Source organism: Eurypyga helias, unplaced genomic scaffold (genome assembly GCF_000690775.1).
Source record: "Eurypyga helias isolate BGI_N326 unplaced genomic scaffold, ASM69077v1 scaffold40005, whole genome shotgun sequence".
Lineage (NCBI taxonomy): Eukaryota > Metazoa > Chordata > Aves > Eurypygiformes > Eurypygidae > Eurypyga > Eurypyga helias.
In genome coordinates this window covers 467-18,505 of record NW_010250185.1, presented here as the reverse complement: position 1 = coordinate 18,505, position 18,039 = coordinate 467, and the positions used below count along the sequence as shown (strand labels likewise).

General features: G+C 45.3%; 1 protein-coding gene across 1 annotated transcript; it reads right to left on the bottom strand.

Moving 5' to 3' along the window:
* Nucleotides 1-2,033: 2,033 nt before the first annotated feature.
* On the bottom strand, nt 2,034-15,364 carry LOC104509609 (protein tweety homolog 3-like). The gene is made up of 7 exons (XM_010151599.1): nt 15,315-15,364; nt 13,967-14,059; nt 13,752-13,844; nt 12,917-13,053; nt 10,761-10,937; nt 9,765-9,840; nt 2,034-2,129 (listed from the first exon to the last, which is right to left on the bottom strand). The coding sequence occupies exons 1-7, from the start codon at nt 15,351-15,353 to the stop codon at nt 2,058-2,060; spliced, it is 687 nt and encodes a 228-aa protein (XP_010149901.1). The 5' UTR covers nt 15,354-15,364; the 3' UTR covers nt 2,034-2,057.
* Between the last annotated feature and the right edge of the window lie 2,675 nt (nt 15,365-18,039).

Below are 18,039 nucleotides of genomic sequence, written 5' to 3'. Positions count from 1 at the left end.
TCAGTCCTGAGCAAGGAAATCCTGCTTCCAGAGATTTATGGTGAAGTGTGGAGTTTCCTCCCAAACCTCTCTTCCTGTCTGCACGGTGGTGCCTCCTCCCCGACTCCCTCACTCCTTTCAAAGGTAACAGCTGGCCCACAGCTTTTGCAGTCTATTAGTGGTTTCTATCTTAAGAGGAGTCTCAAAGCTTGCTATTCCACAGAGCTGGTACCATTTCACAGCAGATACCATCATCCTAGTTAGCTACCCGCTAGGAGCGATTCCTACCTCACTGCAAGAAGGCAACTGACTTGAGTAAAGGCAGATTGGTAGATTCTGTGCCCCGTACAGCAAATGTGGGGTAAACAGACACCGAGCGTGAACATCACTGAGGTGAAGACTTAACTGCCTCTGCCAATGGCTCAACTCCAGTTTAAGAGACGTTTCCCACCTTATTTCCTCTGCCAGTTATTTAATATAATGCTCAGCAGCTACACTAAGATGCCCCTGCTCAGAGGTAAAAAGACAAAAAGGAACATCATAGTTACCCTACTGACAGGGCAGTACTTGACAGTACCTCCCAAGAGGCAGATCTCCTCTTCCAGTAGGAAGCAGTCAGTGCCCTTCAGAGCACTGCTCTTCAGTGGAAAGTACAGCACCAATGGAGGATGTTGCCTTCTGCAGGCACCCAGCTGCCCCTTTGCAAGCCTTGTTCTGCCTCATGTCTAGAAAAATGTCTTACACGTGCCTTAATATGGTCAGATAGTGGTTAGCAATGTGCCTTGAAAAAACGAAGAAAATAAAAGAGAGTAGAATAAAAACCTGTTCTGACAGTCAGTGTTCTCCAGATGTCATGTGGGTTTGTGACCCCGGAACACAGATGATATACTGATGATCTTGTGAGTTTGTTAGGACTGAGGGTCCAAAAACCTCCTTCAATGCCAGTTCGGCAGCCCTGTGCTGTAAATTATGATTAAAAAAAAAAAAAAAGGAAGAAAATAAAAAGTCCAGCAGAGTTCACAGGTCACTCCTGCAGGGAGAGCTTGCATTTGCTATAAATCCATTGGCGCTTCCAGTCCCTCTTGCTTGTGCAAGCTGACTGTCCCATAAGATCTAGCATCAGAGCGCTGAAACTCTTCAGTGTAAAAAATACCCCCCCTGAAGTCTTACAAGTCTTTTCCTGGAAAAATTTGGCACCAAGTGGGTAGCTGGCTCCTGTTTGGTCAGTGTGTTGGCCTCGTAAAGGCAGCACCCAGAATGCCATCTGCAAGTATCTAGGCTCCCCTGATGGAGCGGAGGTCAGGTTCAGAGCAATGGGACTGGGTAGTTGACTGGTGCTGGGACCCCCTGCTCCTCCTCAAGAATTCATGTTATTCAGTGGGAAGGAAAAAGAAGTTTTCTTAATAGATTTTTTTAAAGTTAACCAGGATAGCAGAATGGGTTGTTCTACAAGAACCCCAGGCTCCCCAATTACAGTGGATATGCAGTGACACCATGAGGCAGGAGTTTCCCTCCTCCCTCACACCGGGCACAGGACCAGAGGACTCCCACCAAAACGCTGCACTCTGCACCGACTCAGTATTCCCTCACTGTACTTTAGTCACAGGCGCTGAGCCTCTGCTTCTGCAGCGTCTGACAGACTGCAGATCCCACTGCAGAAGGGAAGATGATCTACCACCATCTTTCACCGAGTCCCACTGGGGAACAGAAGGGGAAAAAAGGGGCAGAAGATATTCACTGACTTTTTCTGGTAGGCTACTCTAAGTTGGTCCCCAGGCAGGTGAACCCAGTTCCTTGACTGGGTGCTCGCCGTTGCTTGCCTGCACGTGCTTGACCTCTCTTGCACATCAGGTACAAGGTGAAGGCTTAAATTCAAAAGGGGCTTCCACTCCAGCGGGCAGGTACCAGGTTGGAGGGGCGGTCTGGACTGGAGAAACAGAAGGAACTGCACTGGATTTTGGGCAGAACAGCAGGATTGCTCTACGAGGACAGCACAGGGGCGCAGCAGTTGGCACATTGTTTAGTTTGACTGCACATGTGGGTTTTGTTTGGGGTTTTTTTGCTTTTGCTTTTTCATTTTAATGCACACTGCCAGCATCTGGACGAGGTTGGTTGGTGGCGAGGTATTTGGCTCTCATGCTGGAGGTGTACTGGAGGAAGACAAGACAAAAAAAACAAAACAAACAGAACAGAAAAGTAAGTCAGAATGACTAATGTAAACCAGGAACCACAGATTACGACCACCTTCCAGAATAAGATGGTCTGTATTTACAGCAAGCATATCAAGGAGCTGCTGGCTCAGTCAGACAAGGAAAGTTTCACAAGTCACTGCACAGTCCACTTTTGGTAACATACTGTCAGCCTGCTGCAAGGATGCTGGCCAGTCAGCGCAGATGGGCTAATGATTTATCCAAGCTTTTTACAGAGAAGGAAAACCAATGGTCACTGAGTTGAAATATGCCATATTTCACTTGGGAGAAGAGAGGGAAATGGAAGTGATGCAGATGTAAAACCCCCCCCTCACACTTTCATGCCCTCTCAGTCCTGTTATTGCCTTCAACCATGCCAGAAAAGGAGGTTGAAAAAGAAAATGGGTGTGCACTGCATTTTTACATTGCATTTTATGTCAATAAAGGGGATCAGAAGACTGCACGCACCACAGATGAACAGTTTGGAAGAAGAGGTGGAAGAATTAATCTCTGAACAATTTATGCCCAAGAAAGAACAGACCCTGCCAGGCTGGAAACAGGCTGCCATCAAGCAAGATGATATTAGCTAACAGTTACCAGATGGGTAATTATCCACTGTGCTTAGGATTCAACCTGAATACCGTGTAGCAGCAGACAAGACTCAGGTTGTGGGCGACAAGAGAAAATCAGAAAGATCAGAGGTTGTTTTGGTTTGAGGGGGTGTGTTTTTCTCTTATTTTCTTTTGTATTCTAAGTAAAAAGTATTCCAAAACAGCTCCCAGGAGCTACTAACATCTGCCATTCAGCGCTGAGTAACATGCTGAAAAGCACGTAAATAGTACCCAGCAGTAAGAACAAAAGACTTTGCCTCTTTACACCAATGTGTCCAATGCCTTCATCATGACCACATTAATGCTTCTGGGATTCTGCTATCATGATACTAACAACCAAGCAACGAGGACAGACCTCTTTTTATATCAGCTGGAGCTTGAATAATTCCATAATACCCACATCTTTCCTCCCAAGAGTGCTCTTCAGCATACCGAATTTTATCACCTTTAGAACTGAATCACATAAAACAGCAGGTTAAGCTGGCAAAGGGACAACTGAAAGGCAGTTCCTCACCAGGAGGTATGATTTATCTTGCCCACTGGGAAAGAACGTTATGAGGCATCCTTAGGCTCTCAAAAGCTCAGCTATCTAAAGGGGTTTTCAGAGAATTAACAGTATATCAGTTTTCCTTCAAAGACTGACCCAGGCTGAATGTCTGCACAACGGGAAAGAGAAGCTGCTCCTCTGGCAGAGCTGACCCCATTGGCACAAGATGAAGACACCTGTGGCTGATTTGCACACTCACCTTTTAGTGTCTTCCATAATTGGAAAACTTTCTGCAGAACGTGGATCTTAATATAAAACTCTGACCCAGAAATGGTGTCTATATTTAGAAGACAAAGGGTACACATGTTCTTTTCAAGATGTAGTTTTAGCCAGTGAGATGGAAAAAGGTGAAGACCAAGATGAGACAGTTTAAGGACCATATTCTATACAGTTTATTAAATGTGATTACTGTTTCAAAACAGTAATAAAGTTTAGAGCATTATTAGAACATATGAGACTAACCCAACAGGCTCAGAAAGGCTCAGAAGTCAAAGAACTTTCTCACAGACCAAGCAGGGCATGTTTCAGGTAGCATGATGCTGAATTTACCAGCTAAGCATAATGCTGAGGGTCTTAGAAAGTGAGCAATCATGCTTTTTTCCTTCTATTTGTATTCTATATATGACATGTAATTGGAGATGGGTATGAACAGAGATCTTTCAGGTGCTAAGGTTTTGTAAGAAGTATTTAGAAAAAAATCTTAGATCATGAAAGGTTATTATGCATCTTCCTGGTCCAGTCACATAGGTTCAGCAAGCTACATGCAACATCAACTTCCTTTAGAGCATTAAACTCAAGAAGGGCCACTTGATGAACTGCATTTCAAGGATGTACAAAGTACACCCATCACGGAGGGAGAAGACGAAAAGAATTCCTCCTTCCTCCACTAAGAACACATCCCACAGTTGCTTAAGTGTCACTAAAACAAAGTAAACAGGAACATGAGATTTGGACAGTCAAGCAGAGGGCATTTCACATTCAAACCTACCTGCAATCCACCACAAGGAGCAAATCAAGACTCAGAGTAGTCAGAGTTAGGGCTGATGTTCTCTCCTTAACTCAGGATTTTTGTGCCTTTGTACCCTTTCCCATTAGAGTTTGAACCTTCTGTTACAGTTACTCCTTCTGTTAAAGTGTATTTTCAATGACCATGCTAAGTATGATTGAAACATGGAAGGAGAGAGCTAACGCTTCCCTGTGCACCTCCCATGACCAGCACAGCTTTACCAGCGTGCACTGGATTGTCAGCCACCACATCAGACTCCACGGATGAATGCTTTGCTCCACGTGCTGTTGACAGCAGTCCCTCATCGAAGTCCGTCAGTGCATCCTCTGCTGGGAAGCAGAGGGAAGCTGCAGTGGAATACACAGATCCCAACATCTGGACAGGCCAGCAGACGAAGATGTATCAGCAGAAACTTGCTAGTCACATGGCTATGGAACCAAACTATTATCCACAGTTAAAAAGTACCGCTAAAGACTTAAAGCGTGAGCACAACTCAGAGCTGAGGAGGTCTTGGCTTCTACTCTGAGGTAACCCGGATACAGTGCCTGACACAGCTACAAGGTACACAGTTGCATTTAGTTTCCTTCAAAGAGGAGCTTTCATAGAAGGTTGAAGAAATCGCACAATGCGTTCATTCTTCCAGCACTTTCACTGGAAGTACCCACGTGCCTGTACACCCTCATTTACCCTTTCAAAAACAGCACGGACGACAAGTTTCAACCCGTACCTTCACCACACTGTCAGCTACCCTAAAGAGTACCTAAAAGACTTCTTGTTACCGTTTCTCCTGGCACCTTGTGCTATTCAACACAGCACACCTCTCAGTCACTTACCAGTCAGCTAGCACAAACACAGCTGATTGCACGCAAGTTTATTTTTTTAATTTTTCGAAAGAAAAAAAGAAAAAGGCTCTCCTTCACACTCAGCCTTGTTGAGGGTATAAACTTTCATAGGTATGGTTTGCCAGCAGATCCTAGTTAGGTTCTTAATTCATATAGCCTGTGTACAAAGGAGTCATTGGTTGCAAAAAAAAAAAAAATTAATGGGAATAATCAGTTAATTTTAGAGACCATAGATTTTACCAATCCCTGTGAACTGTGCAGACCATGAGTACTTCACAGCTAACTGAGCTATGCTGGAAAAAATCACTCACCATATGAACCTACGATTCTGAGTATAAACTATTTACTATTTGTGGTTAAAACCCCCACACGTATCTCTCTTCAGCTGCCCTGACTTTGATTTCCTGCCAGAGCTATTCAGGTAATCCAATAAAGACCAAAGCTTCTGGATTGAAGTTCTTAAAGGTTGATCCACCGCCCAAATAGCTGGAGCACAGTAAACACACAGGGCTTGGTATCATTATGTATGGGAGGTACGAGATGCAGGGAAACAGCCAATTGCAGCCAGTGGGTTCTGAATTCAAAGCAACTTAAGTTTTCCAAGTCAAAAAGAACAGAGCTTCTGTTTGTTTTGTTTGTTTTCAAAGTCTTGGAAAGAATGCAATACCTTTTTCTTAGCCCTGCAAACAGCCACATTAAACTCTGGGTGTGACCTTAGGTAAACAGAAGACAGTGCAGGCTGAGATCAGCTCATGTTTCAGCCCAGAGGAGATTTCAAGTCCAGAATGAAGACACTAGAATTCCCCTGCCCCAGCAATATCTTATTTTCATGAAACAGACCCGTCTACCACTGCTACAATACCACCTGCAGGAACCAAAAGGCAGAAAACCCACCATAAGCTGACGCCCAAGAGCGGTCTTTGCAAGGCTTCAGACTGAAGAAAGTTGTGACCCGTTCAAGGGTACTAGCACCATGCTTCAAGACAAGTTTGCTTGCATTCATGCACCATGGCAGAGGGCACCAGGACACCCAGTTCAGAGAACACCCTCCCAGAGTGTCGCAAGGCAGGCAGACAGACGGCAAGAGGCAGCAAGAATGCAGACCAAGCAGCAACATGACGGAAAGGAATCCAGTGCAAGGCTGACAAAAGTCCCAATGAGAACAGGAGAAAAGGAGGAACACCAGCTTTATGGACATGTATTTCTGGGAACACTATGTAAGATACAGGTCATTGACTGAATGAATCAAGCAACAGACCCTCTTTTCCAACTGGAATCAACCCCTTCCAGGTACTGTGTGGCTGTAGTTCCCTCGAAGGCGCACACTGTCCTTCATATGAGAAGAGCATGATGAGCCTGGGAGCTCTAATTACACCCTGTATTTAACCAAGCTAAGCACTCCAAGGCCTAATGCAGACCACCTACTCTTTCTGTAGGCACATGGCTTTGCCATGGACCACTGCAAAGGAAGAAACGCTGGCTATCTTGGAGGACACCAGCAGCTACAGCCCATCAGGAATTCAGACAGTGAAACGGTACAAGGAAGGCCCTGCTCACAGAGCCTGTGGGACATGAATGGGATGATTTGGACACACAGAGAACAAACAAAACAGTAAAAGGTTTTGAAACAGAATGAAATAGATCTTAGTGCTTATGTCTGGACTTTTAGGGAAATTTTAAAAAAACCCAACTTGCTCGTTTCTGACTTTAAATGAAAGGATAAAAGAAGCTGCACACAGATCTAACAGGCAAGGAAGTAACTCTTCAGGACAGGCCACCATTACCAGCTAAGAGCTTTCAACAAATTAAAAATCTCACGGAGGAGCTTAGAGCACGTGGCAGATAGGTATCGGTGGTTTCGGGCATGTGCTGTTATGACCAGTCAAGACAGAACAGCAGCAGGTCTCAAGGGAAACCAAAAGGTTGACTTAAGACAACCAGTCCCAACTGAAAAGCTGCTAGATTGGTTCTCATTACTTCCAGAAAAGGGCTTCTTGTGATGGGAGGACTTCTGCATTTGCAGTGCAAGGTTAGTTCTACATTCGAGCAGCACTCGGTACTAAGTGTTCAAGCTGTTCTCAGGTGTGGACTCTGAGTTGAAGCTGCTGTGAGTTAACCTTTGTGAGGCATGGACACGTATAACCCTCACAAATTGCACCAGAAGCCTTTGCAAGGTTGATATTGCTCCTTGAGTCTGCACCAGAGCAAAAGTGATTTTAATTTTAACCCTTGGCAGGAGGGAATGGGGTGGGAGGTGCAGAGGGAAGGAATGTGAAGAAATAAAAGGCACTGGCCTGGGATAAACAGTGCAGGGATGAAGGGAGTGGTTGGGAGTGGAGAAGGGGTTGAGCAAGAAGGACCTTTTTTCCAGTACCTGTTCCATTTGCGGGCGCTGTTACCAGTATGTCCGTGCACTGTCCGAGGGCTTAAGCTGCCAGCTCATATGGCTGCTACTGTCCATGGCAGCCAAATACAACTGTGATGACGCAAGAAAGAGAGAAAAAGAGAGTGCAGCCTCAACGTGCATGAAAAACACAGTGCAAGCAAGTGAAACGCTGTGGTGTGTGTCAGTGACAAGGTGGGCTCTACAACCCTATGGGAATAGCCCTGTGGCAAGAAGGAGAAAACAGAAGGAATGAGAGAAGGAAAAAAAAACCAACCAAACAAACAAAAAGCCAGGAAAAGTAACGGACAAACAATGCAGCAGGATCATCACACCTTAGTTTTCACCATTTGTTCACAGAAAGCTGAATGGAACATACCAGCTTTGTCCACCCACTGGACACAACCTGTTTGGATGGTTATCCCAACCTCCTCCCTCCCAAGAAGAGGCAGGGACATGTGCACTGGTATTCCCTTGTCACCTCTCCTCCCACAGATGATTTGCTATGAGAAGTTGCAAGTTCTTCTGCCTCAGTACGGTCTCAGCCACCCACTACGGAGACCCAGGAATACAAAAATCCCAGAGAAGGCCCCTTCCCTGCTGCCTGCCAATATGAGAGTAGACAGTATTTTTCTCCTCTCCATTGCCTGTCTACTATCAGTATGACCCTCCAGAAAACACATTTGTCCTATAGCCTGTTCCTTGCCTAGTCTAGGGAGAAACTCCCCCTGTCTGTATGAGCAACGATGCACTCCCCTCCTCGCCCAACTCCTGTGCTTCCCTATAACCCACGGAGATGGCTGCCAAGTCAAAAAAGTCTCTTTAGCTGCTCTCAGAAACCAGCCCAAAGCACCAGGACTCAGATCCCCCTTAAGGGTATTAACACAAACAGCTACTGAAGAACCAGGGAACTCCCTGCATAACTAAAGCCCCTGTGGAAAGGGGTGTGCTTGCTCTGAAGCAGAAGAGCTGCAGGGGAAGGGGAAGCAGGACCTTGGTCTACAAACACTGAATGAACATGTGCCTAGGCAGTACCAGAGGGACAGTGCCCTTTCTTCAAATAGGAAACGCCAGCAGTAAAGCATTTGCCACGCTGTACTGGTGTGCAACGCATCAGCTCTCCTGAGGACCGTCTCGCTGTGAGCAGGTAACACTGCCAGAGCTCGTGACCAGAGTACTGCCAGGGACCAGGAAAAACTCTTTGTGAAGGTTGAAAGAGGTCTGGCCAAGTACAGAGACAAGGATCAACGCTCCACTTTCTCTACAGCAAGATGGAACTGGCCATTTTGAAGTGAAAACATGAATGTGATGTCCCCTTTTCCACCACAATTCCTACTCTTTCATCGTCCGACCTCCTCTTCCTCCCATTCCCGTGAATTTGAACCATGCACCAGAGTATTTTCTTTACCTATACCTGAAGGCTGGTTGATTATTAAGCATGCTGCTACTCATCTTCTGTAATCACACCACCAAGTCAGTGAGCACTGCGATGGCATGTCCTCCAGGTTCTGGTGTGAGCAAGGCTTACAGGATCCAGTGAAGGAGGGCAAGATTCATCTATTCTTACACATACATGAAGGCAAGCTCATGTTTTATCCAGCATACAGAAATGGCTGTCAGGCCACTCCAAATATCAAAACCTTCCATGAAAGTTGGGGATTTTCCCTCCACAGGAAATTAAATACAAAAAATAGATTTCTAAAGAAAGTAAAACAGTTGTGAAAGAAAGATTTAAAGAAAAAAATCTCAACAAAAAAATAATACAGGTTACATCCTACCATCCCTTTAGGGTAGATTAAGGAGAGAGGTTCAGCGATAACTCTGAATTTACTGTTTTAACAGGTTTCTTTTTAAACTTGTAGAACCAATGCCGCAGATAGCAAGTACGCTGCATGCAAGTGAATCATCCTGCGGAAGCCACCCACCAAGACACTCATGCACTTCAGTGGTGGCAGGACTGGGCCCATAGGATCTCCAGTGTTAGTAGATTGAGTTTTATTCTTTTTATGTGCAACGTCCAAAGTAGCATAGCAGGGTTTTAATCCCCACAGTAGGTGAGAGATGGCTTGTCTGTTCAAATTGCTGCCATTTATGGGCCAGATCCTGCGTTTGACTGTACAATTAGCTCCCTTGAGAGTATACAGGAGTGGTAAACGTGTATTCCACAAAGTTGCTGAAGCAAAGAGGAGCAGTAAAGAGAGACTTACTGAGGGAGGTGGGGACTCCCGGCCAATGAGCGGGGTATTCTCACAACGGGGGTTCTGGAAATTTGCATTCTGGCTCCTAGGAAAGGAAGACACACATGGTAATAGGGGGTATGTGTCACACTTCTCTGGGGGAGGTCTCTGATGTTGACATGAGACAGAGTATACACACCCCCAGAACTACTGTATCAGGTCAGTCTCCCTCAAAGCTTTACTTACAAGGCCAGGTAGATACCCCTTTTTCAGACAAAGGCACAAAACTAGCATTATTTTCCTCAGATTAAGCACTATCTTTATACTCTTACTCAGAAGAGCCCACACTGAATCGTGTCAAGTGATTTAAAAATAGGTCCATGTGAAAACTTGGCTCCCTGCAGCGTTGGCAAGCTGCAGAAATGGAGATAAAATGAGGACAAAGTCTAACGGGAAGAACAAAATGACATGCCAGCCCAAAAAGATGGACCCTGAAGGTAGTCCAAGTGTGATGAGGGTTAGGCATTTCTGGAGAACACTCTGCAGATCCCACCTGGACGAGGTAGCTCGAGACTGCAACAGATGTCAGAGCTGATTGCAAATACTGGGGAAGGACAGAGCCTGCAGGTTTTGTCTTGGCTCTCGGTCTCTCAGGAGGCTCAAAATCTTCTGGAAAAACTACTCTGTTTGAAGAATTAAGTCTTCTGGGGATCACAATCATTGTGTAATAAGGACAATACTTCCCTACTTTTCCCTAAACAGATTTCTAAATCCTGGAGAACAAAGCTATTCATATTTTGGAGCATGCTGTCTAATATAACTCTTTCTACTGCAGCACATTTAAGCTATTCCATCCTCCCCATAGATGCCAATCAGAAAACATGCCTTTTGACACTTTGGACAAAATCCTTTATCACGTCGACTGCTTGGTCAAAAGCACCAGCCTCGCAGCACTTAGCGACAGCAGAAATCGGGGTAAAGCAACCTGGAGAAGCCGCAATACAGCCTTCTTGTCGGGATACTCACATGTACTCTGTGACGGGAGCATTGCTGACTGTGTGTGCTGCTGCTGGAATGCTGGTCTCACTGCCATAACTACTCCCACAGCTATAGAGGCTGGGCATGTGCACTCTGTAAAGATTATCGTGTGTTTGTCTGCTCCCTTGAGCAGCTGATTCTTCTTCCCCATCATCATCTGAGCTTCTGCAAGAAGGAGAAAAAGTTCCTCCTAGAACCCTACAATTACACCACGTGTAGGGTTTGCAGGAAACCATGGTAATCCTAGGAACCTCCCAACCATCTTCCACACCTCCACATTTATACCCATTTGGGATGCCTCAGGGTAGCAGTGTCAAACACAGCCTACTCCACAGTGACTCAGACCTCCCACAGATACCATCTGGACTTTCACACTGCGTGATCCCCTACAGTCTCCCCACGGTTTTCTCTCAGGGCTTGGCAGACGGCACGGTTCTGCAACTGCCCAGTCATACAACCACAGGGTGGACACGCATCCCGAAATACACAGCACTTAAATAAATAAGAGAAGCGGAGATGTGGTGCCATATACCCCTTCAAAACTGAAATCGGTGCGCTCCCACTTCTTACAGACATGTCCAGAGAGCTTTTAAGGGTAAGTCTCTGTAGACTTCTGACTCCCACCCTGGTTACAAAGGGTCTGCTTCAGCTTCTAGCAAAATCTCAGAAGTCTTTACAGAGACAAAGTTGCAAAATTAGTGTCTAAAGGCTTTATTATCTCAAAAATGCCAGGATTTTAAACCCATTTTAATGCAGAGCAGAGCTGTTTGCCAGCTGGTTCCTTTCCCATAGCATCCTTTTGCCCCTCCTGTGTAATATACACTGCTATTTTATCTTCCCAAGTAGGGGACGAAGGACCAAGGTTTGAAATAAGTTCTAGTGATGCTTAACAAAGCCAGTTAGAGATTCTACAAGAACCACTTCGTTGCTGGGGCAGACAACATGGACAGGGCTAGAACATCACCTGCAGCTCCTGTACCACACGGTGGCAGTGAAGGTTTATTCAGGGAATTGCAGCCTGCCCAATCTCTTACAGGCAATTAAGCATAACATCCTCCACCTCCCCGAGGGAGCAGAGGAAGAAATGGTGCTCCAGGGAATGCAAGAGGGAATCCTTCAGTTCACAGCAGCAGCCTGAGCCTTGCTGGGTTGGCAGGGCAGGCTCCAGCCCACATGGAAGGCAGCTCAAGGATACCACTGTATAAACCTTTCTCCTTCAAACAGGCAGACTACCATTCTCTCCTTGATAATGCCTCTGCAGCTGCATGTGGAAGAGGTAAGGAGACCAGCCATTTTCTTAAGTGCTATTCTGACGCATTTCCCAAGGCTTTCTCTGTGGGCACTGCAGGCCTGGCAGGCTCTTGGCTTCCTGCTATTGTTCAGGATGCTCCGTCTTACTTTGAACCTTGAGCCTGGGATTTGACCACAAGAATCACATTGCAGGATGACAGAAGAGAAGTGCTGCAGAGTCTACTGCTCTTCTGCAAGAGTAGAAAACTCAAAGCTATTTTAATAGCTGCATGTGGTGCAGCAGCCAGTCAGTGAAGCAAAGGTTTGGTCGAGACTTACTGATCAGCCTGGTTACCATCATTAATACTAGTTCCACGCAACTCTGCTGTTCGACAATTGCCACCCATTTGCAAGTATCTCATCTGCCCATGCTACCGCCAACAAGACAGTTCCTGGTTTCTATTAGCTACGCAAGTCAGTCGCCTCAGCATGAGCAAAGCCAAAAAGGCAAGTGTGAACACCTTCTTATTCCAATTCTCTTCCCCATACTAGAACAAACACCTCAGAGCAATGCAAGAGAAGAGGCATTTTACAGAGATGGCACATAGTTCAAGCTTTACTTCTCTACAGCTATAATCATTCATCTCCGACTTGACTCACAGTCCTACAGTGAACTGAATACTCTGCACATGTAGTATTCCAGTGCAATGAAGTTCAGATGTAAATATTAACCACAGCCAGAGTAAAAGCCAACAGTTGGGTTGGGTTTTTTTTTTCTGTTGGACCTGTGCTTATAAAGCCTTATCCCTCATACTCCTGGGATCATATGGGAAAGAGCTCCATATGCTCATGGGCACAAATCCAATAGCCAGTCTTCATTAGGAAACACTACAGGATCTAAACCCTCCCTATACCTCTTCTGTTGCCAAGTGTGGGGGACGCTGCACACAATGGAACTGAACATGAGGGCTGTGACAAAGGAGAAGAGAACCAGGTAGATGAGGCCTTCCACTCCATCATAGCAAAAGCCGGTCAAGGCTTGGACGTAATCCTGGAGAGAGAAATGAGCAGAGTTTCCTGATCACTAGAGAGTTAACACTGAGCTCTAATTCAAAAGCCCTTCCCCTCTAGACTACATTCTCTGAAACAACTTATGGGACTGTAGTCCCTTTTCCAAACCATACTTCCAGTTTAATTTTGGGGACCTCAGGTGTTTTTCATAACTGATCTTAACCTTATTACCCTTCAGAAATCCCAACTCAGATACAGATGTGGGAATACTTTCAAGCCCACACAATAAGAGTTAAAAAAAAAAGAAAAAGAAAAACCCAAGAGAAACTTATCCACCCATCTTAAGATGTCACATTTTTCATTACACTTCTCAGCTCCTTCACAGGTCTCATTTCCCCAGAACACAAGCATGGGCTATCTGTTTCTCTACCTTTGGTCCTGCAGCCAGGGCAACAGTTAGGCCATACTATACTGCAGCTACAAGGCATTCCAAGGGAAAGACAACAAACTATGAGCTAGAGAGGGGGGGAGGGGGGAAAAAGTCCCAGAAACCTTAGGGCTGCAGCTTGTATATGTATAAAGGCATGTTATCTAGTTTCCTATGCTGATATTTAAACACAAACCTAACTCGATCCAAATTCCCATTCTCCTTTCTGTTGGAGTAATCAGTAAAAGCTGTTGTAAACTGTTTTGGCACAGAGAGATTCAAAACTTCAAGCCCAGTTACCAAGTACTCACCAAGTGCAGGCTCCGACAGTCTACTAAAGCTGTCAGTTGCTGCAAGTTGATCTCTGTTGAATTTAAGACCTCCTGGATCCGAGTGAGATACTCCTGCAAGCAACAAGCGAGCGATTATAGCAAGGAAATGACTTAGCAGGAGCTGATCTTGGGCTTTGTACAAGGGGGTAAGGGAAGCCAGAATGCACAGGGCAAGCAAACTCGAGGAGAGTTACCTTGGAGGTTGGGTGCTCTCTGCTTGCTGACCTCATGAGTTCCATAACGTCATCTTGCATTTCCACCAGAGCCTTGTGACTTCCTGACAGCTTCTGCTCAACACAAAACAAGAAATGTTTCAGCAATTCAGGCCATATGAGCCAACAGAACTTCTGGGAAAAGACTTAATGCCCACTTTCCAAATACTGAAGCATCATCTCTATGAATGGCACAAGTTAAGGATGTCTCAATTGACATGGATGCAGCTGTGATAGGGTTAAGTTTGACTTTTATCAGTCTGGAAGAATTACAGGCAGAAAGAGGAGGGAAAGGGAAGAACCAAAAGAAAGAAAAACACCCACGAAACCACTTACACAAAATACATACACGCAGCTGAGGCCACCTCCAAGATAGAGGAGGAGGAGAAAGACAGAATGCACTCATGTTCTCACCACAGAACACAGCTGGATTTTCCTATTAAATTAGATGGCTGAGAAACACTTAATGTTAACAGTAGAAGTTGTTTGTGTTGGGGTGCAGCCTTCACATCCCATTAAAGCATCCATGGGAATTTCACATGCAATAGCCTGTCAGAGTATACTGAGCAACCAGAAATGCAACAGATGGCAACAGTGCATCATAGCACAGCTTGAAGTGTTCTTACCCCACCCTTTAAAACAGAGGAAGACAAGACTTAAAAAATCCTAAATATAAACGGTGAAGCAGCTGGTGTCTGCCAAACGGTGGGTGGTGTGGGTTCATTCTGGCCTCTGATACATAAGACAAAGTTTAGGATGGGCCCAGGTGCTGTTCCTCAGCCCCCACACAAAAGAATAATGACTCACATTTGTACTTGAGGATACAAACCCTTCAACATCCAAGGGATTTAAGAGGCGTATGTGAGAATCACTCCCTCACCCACAGAAGTGGCTGCATTTTGGGAGTGGAGTGTTGCCCCTGTTTAAGCCAAAAGAACCTGCAAGAAGAGATTCAAAGCAGGAAGCACGTAGTTTCCCACCCTGGCATTAACTGCGGGTGCTCTGTCTCCACGCTGCTGCTCTTAGAAAAGTGCTGTGTAAACTGAGGTACCATGAACAAAGCCATGGTCCTCACCACATCACACAGCGGCCCTTCTAAGAGGGAGGGCACCCTGGACCTGATGCTATGCAGGTAGTGATGAAGTTGGAAAAAACTGCTCACTAAATCAGTGTCACCTCTTGTACAGCTGGAAAGTAGCTACCAAAGCTTTACCAACAGGTGGAGTGCTCCCTAAAGCTAACACCTTGCAACTTGCTGCATGCTGGCACCAAACGCCTTTAACCAATACACTGTAGGATGCTGAGAAGGGGTGAAGGGAATTATACTCACCTGCTGGAAAGGGTTGGGGTATCCAGCACTACAGGTCATGTAGTAACGGAGAGTATCTACAAAGATGAAGGAAAAGAAAGTCATGCTAAATACACCGTTCCAGCTTTGCAGTACTTTACAACTGCCACAAGGGAGGTGTTAAGTTCTGAAAGCAATACACAAAATGAAAATGCAATATAGATGGAATTGCTTCCCTCTCTTAATGTAGGATTACAGTACACGGATGGCACTACAGAAAGGGACGTAAGCTGCCTTTAGGGAGAAAAGAAAGATTTGTTTTCTTTTTATTTCCTTTTGTTGTTGTTGTTGTACCACACTGAAAGGCAATGGGGCTGCCCCACTTAACCAGTCGGATTAAACATCCAAAAAGTTTATTCAGATGTCAGCACTATCCACAGTATAAACATAAGACAAGATCTCAGTCTAGGAAAAATCAACATGATGTTTAATTTCTGCAACTTCCAAGTGTCAGAACACCATTCCACAGGCACTGAAAACAGCCAGACTGCTGCCTAGGGCACATAGCAGAGGACAACTCAACTTTCAGCCAATTCAGTTCACCAGGTAGGTCACTACACAGGCACAAAAATATTAGCACAGGGAAGGTAGTAGCAGTGATATTAATACAGATGGGGATTCTTGTCGTGTTTAAGGAGAGACTGGTTTTAGGCAGTGTTCTGTACAAAGTCAAAAGAAAGTCCTCCTAATTCAAGAAAATCATAACTTTCAGTAGTATCATTTCCAAAAATGGTATCACTTTGAAACCAAGCACAGAAATGGATGGAAGACGACAAATTCTTGTCTTTCTGACATGCATTAGGGATGAACAAGTAAATAGTCGTCTGTTTTCTCATGAATGTCACTTGCACACCATTAGATTTTAATTAGAAGGCTTTAACTAAAAAAAGAGTGCACGTCATTTGTTTTGCAACCTTCTTTTGACTCATGTAAAAAAGGTATTTTTGGTATTAAGTCAAGACTGCAGACTTGATCAGGAAAGCAAGCTCTTCCTGTGTATTAGGATAACAGCAACATGTTATCTGTTCAAGGGACCACAGATCATTTGCTGGTAACATCCCAAAAGTTAGTCTTAATACTGAGTAGCTCCATCAGTAATCACAGCACAGAGAAGATGTACATGTAAACTTCCAGATACAACTGTTAAAAAGCTCTGCTAGCGGCATCACTTATTTCCAGGCTTGAAGACAGTTTTATTTCTCCTTATTCAGATGTGCACGAAGCCAGCCTGGTGCCCTTATGAGCCCTCCATAATACTACACCAACTGCTGGCACGCACAAGTTACAAATATCAGGCTTCTCTCTGTCATTCTCAATAATGCTATCGAGGGAGGGAGCTCTGAAAGACTCGATCATCCAAATACCTTTAGATTTTTTATCAAACATTTACAGTTCCTCTTCAAATGAATGGGAGAGTGCCAGCCTAGCAACAGCAAGGGCGACATTTGCTTGTCAAAAGCCCCAAAACACACATACACTCTGCATACCACCCCTCCCTATTCTTTTTCATCTTCTGCCTGTGACTTTCAGCAACACATATTCCAGGCTGCATCAGTCCCAACCCAGAAATCGGTAAACGGCACAGCCACAAAGCGAGTGGAGCAGTGAAGGAAGCAGACCTGACTATATCCTGACTCCACTGCACTTCCCATGAATATTGAATGCACCTTTCAGCAAGCCAACCCACCGGAGACCAAGTGGTACAACACAGACTGTCAGCTCCTGCGCACTGACAATGCAACCTGACAGCTGTTATTTATAATTCATTAGCCTACTTCGGGGCAGCTTCTGCCAGCTGCTCCATCTCCCCCCCTACCAACTCGTTCTCTGGGATGACTTATATCTCCCCAGCCAAGCCTCTGAAGAGCAATTAGCAAAATCTGGGCAGATAGGATGGCAGCATGAACTGCTTTGTGCACCTCACCTTGGGCAGACCACATAACTGTCCACAGCTACGGAGCCAAGGAAAGGACTGCTCTTCCCAGGCTCATAAATCACACTCAACAGCTACAGAAAAACACACCTGCATTGAGAGAACATCATAGCAACAGCAAGCCACAGCATCACACCCAAGGACCGAAAGGAACTGGAATCTTGTCACCTATTTGTTTTAAAACAACACTAAAAGCTTCTCTTGGGCTCCCACAGTGTTATCAAGTCGACATCACCTTTGTAGGTGCATTAAGTTGCATGACATACTGCTAACACACAGCTCCAGAAGCGTTACTTCAGGGCCTTTTGGATCATCCCCGGTGGGCAGATTACAGATGAGAGTTCCCAATATCATCATAGTTTGCAGCTTGTAAGCCCAGGATAAAGATTGTTGGTTGTAAGTGAAGCGAAAAGCAGTACAGTGGAATAAGCGCTTCCCTTGCTTTACCCTGGAAGGCAGGATCAACAAGGCTTCGCTGTGGTAGTGCTGGCTTTGCAGCTGACAAGCGTGACACTCTGTATATAAAACGTGCTTTCCAAAACGGCAAAGCCAGCAGGAGCAGCTTTCCTCCACACTGAACCCAGTGCGCTAATAGCTGTGGTGCTTTAAAACTAAAGCTACAATAGGCAGTGAAGCTGCCCTAAGGTGATCCTGCACTTCAAAGCCTGGAAATTAAAAGAAGTGTGACCCCTGCCTCCATACCACCATGATGGAAAGAGGAGAGCAGTTTTAAATCTTGTGCAGGCTATCCTGTGCAGCACCAAATCTCGCATC

Excerpts from the sequence above, each read along its gene's own strand:
- LOC104509609 (XM_010151599.1), bottom strand. The coding sequence starts at position 15,353 with ATGACCTGTAGTGCTGGATACCCCAACCCTTTCCAGCAG. Across the intron at positions 14,060-15,314 it reads ACCCCAACCCTTTCCAGCAG|AAGCTGTCAGGAAGTCACAA; the intron begins GTGAGTATAATT and ends TGTGTTGAGCAG. Across the intron at positions 10,938-12,916 it reads CACACTTGGCAACAGAAGAG|AAGCTCAGATGATGATGGGG; the intron begins GTATAGGGAGGG and ends TCCTTCTTGCAG.